General features: G+C 40.7%; 1 protein-coding gene across 3 annotated transcripts; it reads left to right on the top strand.

Annotated features, from left to right (window-relative positions):
- The first annotated feature begins 1715 nt into the window (after nt 1-1715).
- On the top strand, nt 1716-15506 carry relb (v-rel avian reticuloendotheliosis viral oncogene homolog B). 3 transcript variants are annotated; one of them, XM_007549465.2, is made up of 11 exons: nt 1716-2350; nt 2458-2526; nt 3454-3650; nt 7273-7569; nt 9479-9645; nt 9764-9855; nt 9939-10070; nt 10157-10261; nt 10542-10757; nt 10867-10923; nt 14443-15506. In XM_007549465.2, exons 1-11 carry the CDS (start codon nt 2326-2328, stop codon nt 14814-14816), a joined length of 1731 nt encoding a protein of 576 aa, XP_007549527.1. In that variant the 5' UTR covers nt 1716-2325; the 3' UTR covers nt 14817-15506. The 3 variants fall into 3 exon arrangements, with proteins under 3 accessions (XP_007549527.1, XP_016525716.1, XP_007549528.1); XM_016670230.1 differs by lacking the exons at nt 1716-2350; nt 2458-2526; nt 3454-3650 and adding an exon at nt 5327-5746; XM_007549466.2 differs by lacking the exons at nt 1716-2350; nt 2458-2526; nt 3454-3650 and adding an exon at nt 5769-6190.
- Nucleotides 15507-17274: the final 1768 nt, after the last annotated feature.

The following is a 17274-nucleotide window of genomic DNA, read 5'->3' as shown; positions in this document are numbered from 1 at the left end:
ATTCACTCCCAGTCCTAGTTGGGCCTTTGCCAGCTGACTCTTGACTCCAGACTGTTTGTAGCCATCGCCAAGCTTCCAGTACATTTCTAGCTCAATGTTTGACCCAGTCTTTTTAGCAGAACTGGTAGCGTTCATATAAATTGGTTGGTTTCACAAAAATCAGCTGTAACTAAATTGCATCAAAAAGTAATGAGACTTTGGTTCCAAACTTTGTATATAGACAAAGTATGTGTATAAATGTCAGAGGAAATAAAATAAGCATAAAGTAACAATTTGTACATGTAATTTTCAGGCATTTTTTATTATAAGAATCTGTCTGGCTCCTTTATCCATCCATTCCAAAACTAGTTGTGGAGTTTGGACTCATTGTCATCTGATTCTAATCATCACTCACTGGAAAAATACTAGTTTTTGGAAGGTTTATGGAGAGTCTTATGAATGAATTTGAGATCTGGAAGTGAAGATTGAACTATTTTACCTCCATAAACATTTTTGGAAAAGATGAAGTGACACTTTTGAAACCTAAGAACGGTCCAACAACGGTCAGCATTACGCTGGTAGCAAAGCACACACTGCAGTGTGTGTTTTGCTACCAGCATTAGTATTGCATTGTACAAAGTAAATAAAATAAGCTCCAATCAGCAGCTTCATGAAGGAAACTTGGCCACTGTGGGTGTTGCAGCAAGGCTCCAAAAAACACATCAAAACTAGGTGTGAAAAGACTAAAACAGGCCATCATTAGACTTGAGGAAAACCCTGACTTCAAGCTTAGGATTTATGGACCATGTTCAAAAGTTGAGCCCGCAGGAAACAAAATGATCTGTACCATTTTTATTAGGCGTCACAAATCCTGCAGAATTATGCCTAAACCTTGTTAATGGCCACAAAAGTTGTTAGCAGGGTGCGGCATAAGAGGCATTGTTTAATTTTAAACCTGCATGGATTGGACAAAATCCTGACTTGTGCAGCCAAATCTTGTTTTTAAATATTACAGTTGAATGCTGTGTAATCATTCCACCCTAGATGGAGCATTTAACTCACAATTAAAAGCCCCAAATGACCTTGTTTTAATATTTACGTCTATATTTTCTGCCTTGCTATGTTTAAATATCAGACAGCCATTTGTTTACACCCGCATGGGTGGTGCCTCAGGTGTAAACAAAGGTGAGGTTGGCAGAAATTCAGGGTTGTGTTGTGTACACATAATACTAAAACTTCAGAAGAGGTTTAGTAAACATTTTTGTGAAGTTTCTGATGAGTCTTATAAATAAATTTGAGCCTTACATGGTGGTTACAGTTCTTGCTTGTAGCTGTAGTTGTAGATATTCTTGTAATCTGCACACCAGTAGCGGGGTTTCATAATCTGATCATGTCTGATTCTCTTGTGCAGGCTTGTATTGCTTTAAAAACCTATTTTGCAACTTGTTTATTACCGAAATTGTACTTTGAAACCTATTGTGTAAAAGCATCAGGATGGGCGATCTTGCAACAGTGGATTTGGGAGCATGTGCTGAGTCACTGCTTCCTCTAAACGCCTTGCTTTCGTTTTCCTTTTCCTTTAAATCATCTTTTCTCTTTGCGACCAGTAGGTGTCACTGCTGCTCCCCCCCAAAAAAAACAATGACTGCCTCCTAAACTCCGAGTGGAAAAAAAAGCTGTCAAAACACACGATTAATCACGTCACCTTTGGGGGAAGCTACTGAACGTGCAGAGAGGTTATTGGTGAAGCAAATCAGAAATTTACACTTTTCTTTTTGTGTGAAGGAAGTGGGATCAGAGGCTGATGCAACCAGAAGAAATATTAAAAGTGTTGGCTCAGCCTGCTGCTTGAAATGTATTTGGTTTTCAAATAGTTTTGCATGAGATCCGAAGCGAGAATCCGAAAGTGAAAAGACATGAGCTCAGATTATCTTATGGAGAGAGAGGGAGAAAAAAAAAGGTTATGTGTCAGGTCTACTTTGAGCTGAAGACGCTTTAATAGCCAATTCAGCTACAGACTTGAATGCTGTAAAACCTGCAGCTGCTCCAGGACAGAGCAGGAGGGGGGGTTTCCCGCAGGAGAGGTGACGCGACGCTCGGGGGATTTCCGCGAAGCGCGGCAGGCCAATCAGAGAAGAACACTGAACTTCATCTCTCTCGGCGTTGCTCACATGTCTTCGAGGCTCTTCGACACCTCTGCAGTGCTCTGACTTCGTGCTGGGGACTAGACTGAAACCCACACTGACAGGTTCCTGATCGAGAGCAGAGGAGCGTTTCCTGGACTCATCCGGGTTGAACTCGAGCGCGCGACGGCCGACTTCAGGGTCTTCGCCTTCCTCACATGAGATGAAAGATATGGACTTCTTCAAAGGTATGGGGGGGTTGAAATGTTTTCTTTTCCGCTTGTCACCGTCTAAATCACCGCTGTCCTCCTCGTACATGTAATTCTATTAATATTATTATCGTGATTTTTCACAGCCGAGGAGCCAACACCCAATTCGGGGATCAACGTGTTTTCGCACATTTGTACTCCCAATGGCGAACTGGGTGAGTTTTATTTTTGATGCTTTTTACGCTGTAAGGCATGGCAAACCTTGCTACGCTTCGTTGTGTCCCGACTTGACCTGAGCCAATAGTCTTGAGTAATCAATGATTCACCTTTCTACTGCCTGTCATTTTATCTAAAATGAGCGTGAACGGAGGAGAGTACATATAAAAACGAGCCTAGTTCTCGATAATGTGCACGTTGATGCTCTACTTTTTTTGCAATAAAATTTTTCGAGCCTTAAGATATGCATATTACTCCAATATTTGCCCCCCCCCAAAAAATAAATAAATAAATAAATAAAAAAAAATCAGCTTGAATAAGTTATAAAACGTGAAGTGTAGAGTTTAGGTTCAGGTCTTTCCTGTGTGCTTTGTTTACCTTTCTGCATCTTGAACGCAGGAAGCCGCTTTGCGACACATGTCAGACCACATCCAATCAGAAAACCTGAGGTCACAGTTTAACTCTTTGCCCTGTACACCTATGTGTGGTGTAAAACCAACACTCTACACCACCCTGAAAACATGGTGACACATGGTGGTGGCAGCATCATGCATTAAGATGTTTGAAGCTTAACGCATGACAGTACAGAAAGGAAACGAAGTAGATGCATCCAGAGCTTTGAACATCCAGTCAGAGCTAAACTAGAACAGTTTCACCATGACCGTCTAGTCTAAATCTAAGTGGCAACCTGTGTGGTCTCTCTGTTTTGTCTGTCTGAGTTATGCTGTTTTGCAAACAGCATAACTCTGGATATGAGCATCACACACATCCCATAAAACCCAATGAAAAGCCTTGAAGTTTGAGGTTGTTATGTGATCAAATGTGGAAAAGTTCAAGGGATTAAAGCAATTCTAGCAATAAAGCAATAAAGTCTGAGCTCCTCATTTTCTTTTTCTTTCTTTCTTTTTTTTTTTTTTGGCACATAGACCTAATTACAGAAATCATTAATGGCTGCAGCGAACAGCAGAACGGCTCCCTTCCTGGCCCGCCTCCTCTTCCTCCTCCTCCAGACCGCTACTGGAGGACGACGGAGGATGAAGACGTCCTAAACCAGGACGGCTTCACCCTCCTGCAGAACCTCCAACCGACGACCAAACCCGTGCTGGTACCCAGAGGCACTGCAGTGAGTAACGCTTTGGTTGCTTTAGTGAAAAGTGCTCTTCTTCTTCTTCTCCTTCTTCTTCTCCTTCTTGAGTCCTGGTCAGTTTTCTACCTCTTCTTAGAGGTTTCAGAGATAAAGTGTTTATTTGCATTGGTTTTAAAATAAAAACATACTAAAAAAGTGGGCCCAAATGTCTTGCCGATGTTTTAAGTCAGGCTGTTGCTAACACTGCTAGCCACAGTCACAAAGTCAATGAATTAATTAATTGCTTGCTTGATTAATTCAAACTCACTCATTTCTTTTGGTTTGCTTTATTTTTTGTTTCTTTTTTTTTTTTTTTTTTTTCCCAAAACTTGGTTGTTAAAGGCTTTCGTTCGGTTGTGCCCTTTTTTGGAGGGCCATTTTTTTTTCCGACTTCATAATTGATTTTATTTGTTGTTTTGCTTATTTATTTTTGATATTTAAAATGTGTTCCAGTGCCAGTGTTAAATGTTCATTAGAATTTAAAGTTTATTGATCTTTGAGAATTTGTTCTTGCATTATTATTTTGCCATTACGTTAATATTGTCTAAAAATTGGTCAAAACAGCAATATTATCGTTTATCGCAATAATTTCTGGAACAATTTATCATCCAGCCAAATTTGTTATCGTGACAGACCTAACAGTTGTAGGAAACTCCTTTCTACATGGGGTTTGCTAATTGACTACTCTAAATTGGCCTTGGGTGTGAGTGTGTTTTCATGGTTGTGTGTTTCTCTGTTGCCCTGTGATGAACTGATAACCTCTTCAGGGTGAACGACCCTGGATGACCCTGCAAAGATAAGCCAGTGGATGGCTGTTGAGTCTCTCATACTCGATTATTAAATGTTCTTATAATAAACCATATGAAATGTCATTTTCTAAAGTAAAGTGTAGAGCAAAAAGCTAATTAAACGAATGTAAATCCAGCCGTTCTACCTTAGCGATGCTTTGGTAAAACACCTGCTTCTGGCTGTATTCTGGGAAAATCAGCTAGTAAGACGACACAGCTAAATTTGATTGGAGATATTTAGTCCGTTGAACTTCTTGAACCCGTGAAAATAAAGACCTAAAGATCATAGAGATTATTTGTGTGGCTTAAACTTTTTTCAGTTCAGGAACTAATGGTCAAATATTGAATTTAAGCTTAAGCCATTTGGTTTGTAAACGCCTCATTGTTGGTTATAAGCATGAGTAAATGTGTTGGAAACCGTTTTTTCCCTATCATTTAAGGTATGTTACTACTTTTTGACAAATTGGCACACAATTTGAGGATGTCACTGCCTTTTGTTTAACTTTTGTTGCAATATTAGTCATTGTGTGATTCAGCTCCGGTTGCTTCTGATAATCGGCCTCTTTTTGTGACGGCTTCTGCTGTTTTCCTGACTGACTGTTGACAAAGGACCAAAAAGCCGGTTCACAGGCTCGCAGACGGTTGCAGGTTTCTGTTATTCCCCCCACCGATCAGCAGCTGGGCAGCACTGCAGGTCAAACTATTATCAGAAAGCATGTGACTTCCAGACAGCGGGGCAGATCAGAGATGTTGTAATCTGATAAGGCTGCGGCGATGCTGCAGCCTGCACAGACAAGCCGAGCTGAAGGACAGCAGAGGAGAAGTGGTTTCACCCTCTGTTTTTGGGTTATCTGTGTGGGATTGTTGCTGTGAGCGACTCTCTTGTGTCTGAGACACGCTCTCCCAGCATGCCTTTCTGTGGAGAAAGAAGGGGGCACGACGTCATCTTGGAAAATGTGTAATCGGACTCCTGCTTGCCGTCTTTTCTGATTACAAGCCAAACCCACTGAAGGTTAAAGGTTGCATTTTTATTTTTATTTTTTTCCCTGCTCAGCGTCTCCTCCTGCGATTGGTGAATCAGCAGAGCAGACTTCCTGTTCCTTCTTCCTCGCCGCTCCTTGCTTCTTTTGTTTGTGTGAGTGTTTTACAGTGACCGGGTCCTCTCGGCAGACGTATGTGGCTCCGGAGGATGTTGAGAGGGATGACCTCACGCCTGCCGGGGCGCCACCCTGATCTCTGAGGCGACACTTTAACCAGCTCCCGGGCCCATTATCGGCTAGTCTTTTAGCTCTTTGTTCCATGAAGGTTTGTTGTTGGATCTGCGGAGTTTGGTGAAGTTCTGTTTGGATTGTGTTGAAGCCTCGGCTTTTGCAGAAATTAACAACTGAGAGAGAGAGAGAAAGCAGAAGTGACAGATTAAAAAGTACGAGTGGGAAACGGAAAGGCTTGGTGGTCTGTGGTGTAACGGAAAAAAATAGACATCAGATGTGTGTGTGTGTGAGTGAGTGAGTGAGTGAGTGAGTGAGGGGGATGAGTCAAGAAGCACATGCTGAACGCTGTGCGGTGATGGAAAGCACATGTACAGAAGCATAAACAAGCAGCCTGCCTCTGAACCTCACTGATAGAGCTGGTTGTCTCTCAGCTCGGTTGGGTTCAGCCGTCCTCTGTTGTCTTTCTGAGTTGACGAAGCCGATGCTCTAGATGTGAACTGCTGCTGGAGCTGAGCTTGCAGTAATTCTCATCTGAGGGGTAAGAAGATGCTTACAGACTTGACCCTGAGTTCTCACACCAACTTGTGTTATCATGTCGATGTAGTCTGTTGTGTAATAGTAGCCCGAATGACACTTTTATAGGTTTGTGGTGTGAACTAATGACATAATAGAGGAAGTTTCAAAGACATGAAGCTGACTCTTTTAGATGTGGGAATTTCTGTGGTGGAATCAGGATTTTACTGAAATGGAAAACATGTTATGTTTTTGCTTGACCACTCATATTTATTTTAGAGTCTATTCAAATTGTGGTTATTTTTATCAGCTACTTTAGTCTTTGTTTTTTTTTTTTTTGCTTAGCGTCAAAACATGACTTGATTTCTGTTTTTCTTCTGAATCAGCGAGATCTATAGGATCTGAAGAGCTGGCAGATCTTTTATTCACACGTTTAGGAACAAAGTGTCATAGATACAAGAAGCTCAGCCGAAGCCCAGAGATGAACGAAGCTACTTGAAAGAAAACAATGTCAAGGCGTGCCTGAAGGAGAGAGAGAGAGCAAGACTTTCAGTAGATAATAGGAAGGCTGAATGTACAGAATGTTGATTTTATTAACACTAACGGTGCTAATTGATAAAATAAGATTATTGCAAGCAAAATTGGGATCTGCAAAAAAAAAAAAAGGGGTCTTGCATGTTTCTTTGATTTAAGAAATATTTACAAAGCCCTAAGTGTCTATTAGTTTAATTTTGCTGGGCTAGAGAGTTTGTTTTTTGTGCATTCCTTGTAATAAGCTAAGAATGTTGTATCTAACATATACATTTTTCGGAGAGTTTTATTTATTTATTAAGACCTAAAACCCGTTTTTTTGTTTTGTTTTTTTATATGTCTTATCTGTATCAACCTCCTAATTTTGCGGACTGCATAATCAACCTTGAGGGCTGCAAAAGGCCCTCGAACCTCAACCTGAACACTCCTGCTATAAAAGTGTTGTTCTTAATAACTCAACTGGTTAAATAAAGGTTCAATTCATAAAAGTATCAAGTTAGTTAAAGCAAACCAGAGTCTATTGATCAGAAAGAAAAAGGTTTAAATGTTTAACTCTTCTTAATCCCTCCCCCACAGCCGAACCCCGTTCCACTGCGCGAGATGGCGTCCGGTCATCCTTCCCACAAACCCATGGCGCCCAGCCGAGGTCGAGGCCTGCCCTTATCGCTGACCCCCAAAGGCGGCGTTCCCTCCCAAAGCCTGCAGAGCAACGGCAACATGCTGGAGCGGATCCTGGAGAAGCCCAAGCTGGTGGTGGTGGAGGAGCCCAAGGACCGGGGAATGAGGTTCCGCTACGAGTGTGAGGGTCGCTCGGCCGGGAGCATCCTGGGGGCGTCCAGCACCGACAACAACAAGACGCAGCCCACCATAGAGGTACACGTCTGATTTCGGTTTCCTTACTGAGGGGAGTTTACGAGTCCTCCGCGACAGTTAGAGTTGCTAACCACAACTGAAGCTGTTTGTTATGAGCCCCTGCTGAGATAAGGTGTGGAAATGGGGGAGGAGGGTGGAGGCTGCGGTCGGCAGACATTTATTAGAAAGTCCCCGCAAATCCAAACCATCTCTGTGGTCAGGGCCTCAAGGTTTATCCCCTTTCTTCCTACAAACAAACGCCACAGACACCCTCACCCCATGCAACCTCGCGCAGCAAGTCGAAAGAGAAAACGCAGCTTTAGAGGCGACAGAGAAAGATGGAGTGTGAGAGAAGAAAGGATGTAGAACTGAGTCATAACCAGATAAACAGGTTGTTCTGATAATAGGTGTAACAAAAAACAAAAGACTATTTAAAGTTAGCCAAGCTGGAGTTACTCTAAAATTACCTCAAATATTTGTTGCAGTAGCATAACATCACAATGAACATTTCAGGAGAATCAGGTTTGAGTTTCAGTGGAGGAAAAAAAAAATCACACCATGTTTTATTTTTGTTTATTTTAAATCCCTGCTGCTGTCCCCCATTTTTCCAACAAGACAGCTTTAATCTTCTTCTATGTTATAAAGATGAGAGATAATCTTTGATTATCTCTCTGTGTCAAACTCGAGGCCCGGGGGCCAAATCTGGGCCGCCGTAGCTTTTATGTGGCCCTTTAAACCCAAATTACATCAATAAGTCCTTCCAGTTTTTCACAAATCTGCAAAATTCACACAAAATCAACAAATCTTCAAAAAAAAAATTTTCTGATTTTATTGCAGTTTTTTTCAAAACTGGTCAAAAACATTGAGTTTAAATCACTGCTGCCTCAGCCTGACTTGATGTCAAGTTATAGTCCGTAATAATAAATTACATTTGACACCATACATTAGCAAAAATATAAAAATTCCTTACAAATATTTCTAAATTGGCACAAAATCTGTCATTTTGACTGCAAATAACCACACACACAAAAAAATCACAAAATCCTGGAGGAACCATTTATTGATATTTTATCAGTCTATTTGGTTTTGTCGATGTATCCTGGCACGACTGGCCCTTTAAGAACATTCAGATTTTTGATATGGCCCAAAATGAAAATGAGTTTGACGCCCCTGCTCTACATGATCCAGTCCTGGTTCCTCTTCAGCTCGACCTGCAGGTTTAGGTCTGGGGTTTGTTCAGGCTGTGGAAGAAGGTCGATTTATTTACCCAAAGTATTTCTGTGTTTATTTTGCCATATGGTCAGGATTATCGTCCTTCCAATGACGACCCACTTTCAGTTTACCGCCTGGCTTTTATTAAAAATGAGCTGGTATTTTACAGAGTGTACAGCACAATTTACTTTAACAGGAGAGAAACGGATCAATTCGCTCTACTGTAGCAAACAGAGGGCAAGAAAATGATTTCTCATTTTGTTCATCCTTTTTACTTTAAATCCACTTGGAGTGTTTCCAAAAAAAAGACTCCAGATGGAGACTGAAATATATAGTTTTTTTCTTTTTCTACCTCCCTTATCATGCAGCTATCTGTTTGTTAAAGTAAATATAGATGCTTCATCAGCATTCAGTGTTTTTGCGTTTCAAATAATAATAAAGAAATGAAAATACATTTTTGTGGTTGGTACTTTCAACTTGCTGGTTTTGTACACCAGTAAAATGTAAAAATACCAAAGTATATGCTCTGAAACGACACTCTAATTTTATCTCAATTGTGGGGTTTGTACTGTAATCAAAGAAATTTGGATTTTTCTGATTTTTTTTTTTTTAGCTTGCGATAAAATATGAGTTTATTTTACTTCACCAGCAGATGTGTCCATCGCTGCTCTTGACTGGTCCTTCTTGTAAACTCTGCTGTTCCTTCTGTCTCTTTCAGATTCAGGGTCCCATTGACCACATAAAGAAGGTCACAGTGACCGTTTCTTTGGTCACCAAAGATTACCCCCACCGGCCTCACCCGCACTGCCTTGTGGGTAAAGACTGTGTCACTGGCTCGGGAATCTGCGTGGTCTGCTTTAACCCTCATACCACCCGACGTCACAGGTAAGCATCCTTAAACACCAAATGTTTTTTCTTGTTAGTCGTTCCAGATGCTCATCAGGTTTTCATTCCCCTTATTTATTATTTATTTTTTTAAATCGTTTTTGTTTACAATTTGCAGCTTCGCTAATCTCGGCATCCAGTGTGTGAGAAGGAGAGAGCTGGACGTGTCGCTGCAGAAAAGGAGAAACCAAAATATCGACCCTTTTAAGAGTAAGCTCCTCACACACACAAATACAAATGTTGTCGTGAACCTTTAATCAGACGTCACATTCGGCGTTTTTCCTCTCCTCCAGCCGGTAACACTAAAGGGATCGAGGACATGGACATGAACGCGGTGCGTTTGTGTTTCGAGTGCCAGCTCGAGTGGGACGACGGCAGGAAGGACTCGCTCTGCCCGGTCATCTCCAAGCCGATCTACGACAAGAGTAAGAGACCGCCAAGAACTTCCTGATGACTCTCTCGCTCCACGTGAGCTGCGCGCGCTCACGCTCTGCTCTGTGTTCTTCCAAAGAGGCCACGACCACGTCGGAGCTGAAGATCTGCCAGCTTAACCTGAACAAAGGCTCCTGCAGAGGCAAGACGGAGGTCTACATGCTGTGTGACAAAGTGCAGAAAGGTGACGGAGGCTTTCATTTGTAACTAAATTAGTTGAAGATTATTCAAGTAATCAATTAATCCGATTAATTGTTTGGGTTTGTTGCTGTTTGTGTTGCAAGTGTGACATTATCATAAGTTATTACTTAAAATAGGATGCTTTTCTTATTTTAGTCCCACTTTTTTGGGCAGGAGAAGAACCCGTAAAGTTTCTGCTTATTCATCTCAAAGCATAAAAACGTGCAGAATTAAGTCTGATATTGCTGCTGGGATCAATCTGTTGTTTCTCCGCTAATCGCCAGACGACATAGAGATCCTCTTCAGGCAAGGCTCGTGGAAGGCGAACGGCGAGTTCGCTCAGACAGACGTCCACCGGCAGATAGCCATCGTGTTCAAGACGCCGCCCTACCAGGACCAAGACATCACGGAGGAGGTGGAGGTCAGCGTCGTGCTGCGCCGCGTCTCGGACCAGATGGAGAGCGAACCCGTCTCCTTCATGTACTTGCCGCACAATCCCGGTGAGTCGGGGCTGCCGCCTCGTGTCGGTCAAACCTTAACCAGAGAACAGGTAGAGCGGGTTGGAGAACCGCACCGTGCTAATCCGAGCTCGGCCGCTTTGTGTTTCAGATCCGTATGAAGTGAAGCGAAAGAGAGCCACGATTAAACGGGACATTAGTGTGACAGGTGAGACTTCTGCTTTCACTCTGATGTTTATCTTTAAGATGTGACTCATGAATTAGACCATCAATGCTTCTGTTTCTGTTAAAACCCAGCAAACCTTCTGAGTTGTGATTGTAAATGTTTGAGCCATTCACAATCTCTTGCTGTTCTGCTTTTTTTTTCTCTCTCTCTTTTAAATAACCGACTGGCCGTGGTACCTGCTTACTGTAAACAAAAGAAATCCCCGGGCCTTTTGTTAGTTTTATGGCTTCAGCAAATCTACGAAACCACATCCTCAAAAAAGGCCATGGGAGGAAGAAGGGCAGCGATTATCTGGCTCGTTTTAGAAATGGCCAGAAGATGTAAACGATAAACGGAGAGCGGCTTCAAGTTTGTAAAATTATAAAGCGGTAATAATATTCAAACGGCCGCCGTTTTTATGGAAGTTATGCTGATGGTAAAAAAAACCCCAGAAACGATCTGGGTTAAATTTATTAAATTCTGTACAAAATACAAAATTTAATAAATATTTATTTATTTATGTTTTATTTGGTCATTTACTGCAATTCTCATTCCAGTTTTTACCAGGTGAACTTTTCCTAAATTATCTCTGACCCCCTAATCAAACCAACATCTTTTTCAAACATTTTTAGTAACATTATTGTTTAAAATTCAGACAATAAAAGAGAAAAAATACTAGGTTAGGCCTGATAATTTGTATTATTTAGCTAACTAAATAACTGAACAAATTCCCTCAACTGAGAATTTGACTAAATGTACTATGACCTAGTTTGAAGACTTTAAATTAAGTTTTCTAAAGTTTAGATTTTTTTTCTCAACACCTCTAGAGATGCAGTGGACTCCTTGCAAAAACATTCGCTTGCCTGTAGGTGCCATTTTTCTGCACACTTCCTTCCAGCAATGAACGACTTAACCAGCCATCATATTTTATCACGCTAACTAAAAGCTAAAAGCTGAAAAAGCCAAATGTTGACGTGAGATTTGCCTTCCGTTCTCAAATAAACACCAAGGATGGATGTTTACACTCACCTCAGCCAACGACTTATTCATATTCGCTGCTTTGAGCTGTAACGGTGAACCAGATGGCATTACACAAGAGCCGGGTCCACATGTCTTTATTATTTTACAGACGCACCACAAAAGAGTCTTTTTGTTTGTTCGCTATTATGACTCGCTGAGAAACCTCAATGAGTGAGTCATTGTCACTGATGACAATAATAATAATGTCTCTTTAAGAAAGTATGAATCATAAAAAAACAGATTTTTAAGATGGTTTGTTTTTATTATAACATTATCACTCACAGCTGATCCATTACTATTTGAAATGTTTTTTAAAGGTTTTATTGGCTCTAGTGGCCTTTATTTGATAGTTAATTGACAGGAAAGTTGGTAATGAGAGATGGGGAAAGACATGCGGCAAGGGTTGCCAGGCTGGGAATCGAGCCTGCGACAGCCGCGTCGAGGACCAAGGCCTCTGTACATGGGTTGTGCTTAACCCCTGCGCCACCACAGCACACCCATTTTTTATTTTTAAATGAATAAAACCAGTCTAACTTTCTGCTCCTCCTACGGTTCATATGACGAGTGAATCATGAAAATGTGACATTTGCATGATCTGCTTCATCAGGTGGCTGTAATGTACAGAAACCTGATGGAAGAAGTAGGAAACTGCCCCTGAGCAGGCCATGTGACCTGTCAGGCAGAGCGTTCAAAGACTGGCCTGGTATCACATAGTGAAGTGGAAAGATTGAATCAAGAATTACCTTTTCCACATTTGCTTGGAAGATATTCTGCTAATTTCATCCAGTTTCAATATGACCCCTATTTCTTAATTTACATATTTGATGGCAGCATTACTTTCTGATAGGGTTAGGGTTTTTAGTTCACAGTCTTGTCTTGACTAATTTGGGTAAACCACAAAGCAACTGTTAGTTACACAGCTAAAAAGTCTTCCCATTTTTCTATTTATTTATATATAAGGAAATAAGTCTATGCTGTCAGCGTAAATTGTTAGGAAATTTCTGTGTAAAGCAACCAAAATGATTTTGTAACTATGTAATCTACCAAACCTTTCTGCTGCTAATGCTAATTAGCAGCAGAAAGGTGCTAATTAGCACCTAGATTCATGATTTATTTATACAAAACATTAAGAGAAATGACACCAAACAACTCAGTTTAACTTCAGTTTGCTGTTTTAGTGAAATGATGTCAGAAACATCTGATTGTGACATTTTTAAATCGTTTATACCAGCTTCTGTTAGCAGCTAATGCTGCTAGCTCAGTTAGCACGCTAACGGTAACAGCTTGCCCGCATATTTTCTTTATTTTAAATATTCCTACTTTGTCAAATTTTAAAAATATGTTTTACTCCATGGCAGTTAAGAGGCTAAATGTGTAAAAGAGTAAAATAAAGCAACTTTTCATCATTCACTCATCCTTCCTGTTCTTTGCTGAAGTTCGTCGTTGGTTCTTGCTAAAGCAATGAGATCCCGTTTACCGATTTATTTAGTTATTGTAAGTGCCAAATTACTTTTAGTGCTTTAAATGTTAACCCAAAAGCTACTCTAGTGAAGAAAAATCTTGTTTTCCCCCTGAAAATACTCTAAATTAAAGAAGTCCAGAGCAGCAGACTCTCCGCTAGGTTCCATGACTAGTTCCATCTGTACGCTACGCTAGGCGCTAACAAAGGCTGTGAAAGAAAGTTCAATCAGTAATGTCTCGGGTCATGTAAAGCTAACAAAGCTAACTAATTGGATATCGGAAACATTTGTTTTCGTACCTTTTAGGTTTTTGTGGTTAAAATCAGTCGTTTATTTGTTTGGTACATTTCAGCAACAAGGCAGTTCAAAGTCATAAAAACATCTTGTAAAAAGTCATAAAATCATCATACAGTAACCAGTATGATGTAACAAACATTACATTTTGAATCGTCAATACACATCAGATATCTTAATCAATGTTTTACTTATTGTCGAAAGCAACTCTATAAACAGTGTGGGTTTTTAATTCCTCTGGCAGGAGGCAAAACTCTTAATTTGCTTTGGAAGATGTAGCAGCCATATTGGATGTTTGCTGCTATATTTCTAACTGAAAACTCAAATTTTCTGAGTATAAATGCAATAAAAATGAATAAAAAATTTTGCCAAAATATGGCCTTCAGGAATACAGGAAATTTGCTTTTGGATTTTTGACTCAAATACCAGCCCAACGGTGATGCAAGTAAAACTTTAAACAAATTGAGGAAGCTGGAGTACCCAGAGAAAACCCAGGCATGCAAAGGAGAAAATTCAAACTCTATGCAAAAAGGCCTCAGATTCAAATCCAGGATCTTCTTGCTTGAAGGCAAAAGTCCAATCAGCTGCACCGTGCATTTAAGCCAAAGATGCAGTCATGTCATATTCCCTGAATGAAAACTTGCATGTCAGATAACCATATATATATATATATATATATATATATTTTTTTTTTTTAATGTATTTTTCTTCTCTGTAGTAAAACCCATGTATTTTTGTTTTTCTGCAGAGCCAGCACTGTCTTCAAAACAGACCTTCAGCTTCCCCATGGAGACACAAAACGTGATGCCATCGGACGATAGCCACCTCGCCTTTCAATCTTCTCCTGAGTCGGACACGATGGACCCTGGCGTCATGGACGAGCAGATCATGTACGACTTGTTTCAGTTTCTGAACGAACAGAACTTCATAGGCGACCCCGCCGCAGACGCCAACGCTTTCTCCTTCCTGAATGTGAATTTAAACGCAAACTACAACCACTTTCCGGCAGACTTTTCCCAGCCTAGCGACATCCAGTTTAATATGCCCTTCAACGACAGCCAGATGGCGCAGTCAGAGCAGCAGGACGGCGTCATGCAGGTGAAAACAGAGGAAGAGCTATGAGGTCGGGGCAGCACACTGTTTTTCTCCTCTCGAGTTGTTTCTGGATCTCAGACTGGGATTCATTTCGGTACGGACCGGATGAGGTCAGATCAGACTCTCTTAAACCACCAGGAAGCAAGACAACGTTGTTTCCTGCAGCTGCTGCTTGCATTGCGTAATGTAGTTTTAAACTGATTTTGGTTCCGACACATCGGCTCTGTTTATATTTTAAAAAAGCCCACACATTTTAACTTTATATTGAAGCCTTGCTGGACGAGGCTGATCCAACTCAGAGCATGTCAACATACCCGAACCCTTCCTGTGAGTGCTGTAAGCATTACTTTTAAGAATTACGAGTCAGAATAAAGTAATTCAAAGCTTCTCTTTTAAACCTGTGAACCATTCCAGATGTTTTATCCTTAGTAAATTGTGTATTAAAAACCTTCCTGCTAAATCTTTGATCATGAGATTTCACATCAAGTCTTATCAGCTCCTGTCACTGTTCTCTTTAGATGTGGCCGCACTTGTTTAATTATTTACCTACATGTAATAGAAACCACCCTCCATCTATTCTTAGCCCTGCTCGTGTCAGTTCTCTTTGTGCCACAGTTTCGCTCCCGTGAGCTGAATTCACCTTCTGTCACATGTCCTACTCTGCCCTTTTGCTGTCGTGTAAATATGTGAAATAAAAATAAAATATAAGTGTGATTCCTTTGTTGTTACGTCCCTTGAATTTGACAGGTGTTTAAATTTTGGTGTTTAAATGAAAACTTTTCCTAACCTAAAACAGAATGGCTAGTTTTATCTCGTTTCCCATTTATTAAAAAAAAAAATATATATATATATATATATATTATTATTATATTTTTTTTTTTAAGGAGAACTGGAATACCGTTTTCTTAAAAGGTAGAAACATGTGGCATTTGTCAACTAGACCTCATGACTAATAATGTTTTGTTCACCAGAGTAAGTGGGCGTGCCCAGTTGATACACTGAGGTTGAGAAAATACTATTTCTGCTTTTCCAGTTAAGTTGATTCATCCGTTGTTGACTCACACGGGCCTCTAAGGTTCCCAGGAGCTGGGGAAACTTCAGCTTTAAGAAACGGGGAAATCGGAAGTTTAATTCATCAGATTTTATCGTTGCCTACAGAGGGCAATTTTCAGCCATCTACAGATTTCCAACTTTGCGAAAAAGTGTTGGGAGCCTTTTTTGTGCTTTTCTTACCCACATTTTTTGATTATTGATTTGAATTTCACTAATTTTGAAAAGCACCTGTCAGTCAGGCTAAAAGATCTCAAGCAGCACGTTCTGGGTTGACCAAAATAAATTCAATGACCGCTGAGAAACAAAGCTGCTGACGTCTGGAAAGAGTAGCAGAGACATTTCCAAGGTTTGTGGACTCCAGGAAACTATAACTTATCTTGGTGAGACATAAAGGAAGCCAGAATAATATCGAGGTTTTTAAGGTTTGTGTTTGTGATTCAACAGCAGAAGCCTGCAATGCTTACCCTAAAATATAAAGGCCCACTTCATGTTTCTGAAAGCGACAAACGTTGACGGTCTTGCAACTTCATGTTCCTTCAGTCATTTATTGCTCACCAGTGACTGCAGTCAGGAAGTTGTCATCGGATGGGTCCCAGCTTCCATTGATTGTTTCAACCCTTAACAGTAACATTTTCCCAGTGGTTCTTGGCAGTGTTGGTCAATCAGTCCTCATGTCTCCCGCTCTGCCAGCTCATCTCCTCCCAGCTACTCCATATCCAACGGGACGCACGCACCTTTTGGTAAATCAAAATGGCCGGCCTCCATCTCTACAGTCCTCCATCAGGTCTGTGTAGGACTTTCCACTAAAATCCCTCTTTGCGTCCCTCGTCACGAGGTACTGTAGCAGCAAACTGACCTCTAAAGAGCTGATTGTCTTGGAGTGACGACTCCAAAACCATCTGAACTAAAATTCAGTTGAACGTAAACAGTTTAGCAAAGTAAAGTGGCTAGAAATTCCTCTACATGTAAATAAAAGACTCATCCCCATCAGTTGTCACAGAGATTTGACAGCAGTTTCTGCCAGCAGGCAGAGTACAACCATTTACTAATGTTGAGAAAGTTTTTAAATAAGCACAAGTTGGTTTGGAATAACTTAAAGTGGCAGTATTATGTATTTCCCAGTCACGTAGTGCTATTTTACAGCACAATCAAATAACTATATTATCCTCAGTTGTTATAAAATTGCAATATATATCAAACATAACTGAAAAGAAATTTTACGCTGTAATTTAACGCCTTGAAATTGGACCTGTGTCTCTTTAAAAACTCCTGCACTTCCTGAAACTTCGCCATCAGGAAGTCATCACGACGTGGTTCCTCCATTAACCCTTTAACAACATTTTTACCAGTGTTTCACTGAGAAGTCGCTCATATGAGGAGCTCAGCAGATGCACAGTTACACCAAGTGTTTGCTAATTGCTGCTGGCTAGTC

Source organism: Poecilia formosa, unplaced genomic scaffold (genome assembly GCF_000485575.1).
Source record: "Poecilia formosa unplaced genomic scaffold, Poecilia_formosa-5.1.2 Scaffold31, whole genome shotgun sequence".
In the NCBI taxonomy this organism is placed as follows: domain Eukaryota; kingdom Metazoa; phylum Chordata; class Actinopteri; order Cyprinodontiformes; family Poeciliidae; genus Poecilia; species Poecilia formosa.
The sequence above is the reverse complement of the archived record's forward strand: the minus strand, read 5'-3'. Positions and strand labels throughout refer to the sequence as shown.

What these genes read in the sequence shown, in the direction of transcription:
- relb (XM_007549465.2), top strand. Translation starts at nt 2,326, where the DNA reads ATGAAAGATATGGACTTCTTCAAAG. An exon ending in AGATATGGACTTCTTCAAAG is followed by an intron (nt 2,351 to 2,457) that starts GTATGGGGGGGT and finishes GATTTTTCACAG; the next exon opens with CCGAGGAGCCAACACCCAAT. An exon ending in ACGGGACATTAGTGTGACAG is followed by an intron (nt 10,924 to 14,442) that starts GTGAGACTTCTG and finishes GTTTTTCTGCAG; the next exon opens with AGCCAGCACTGTCTTCAAAA.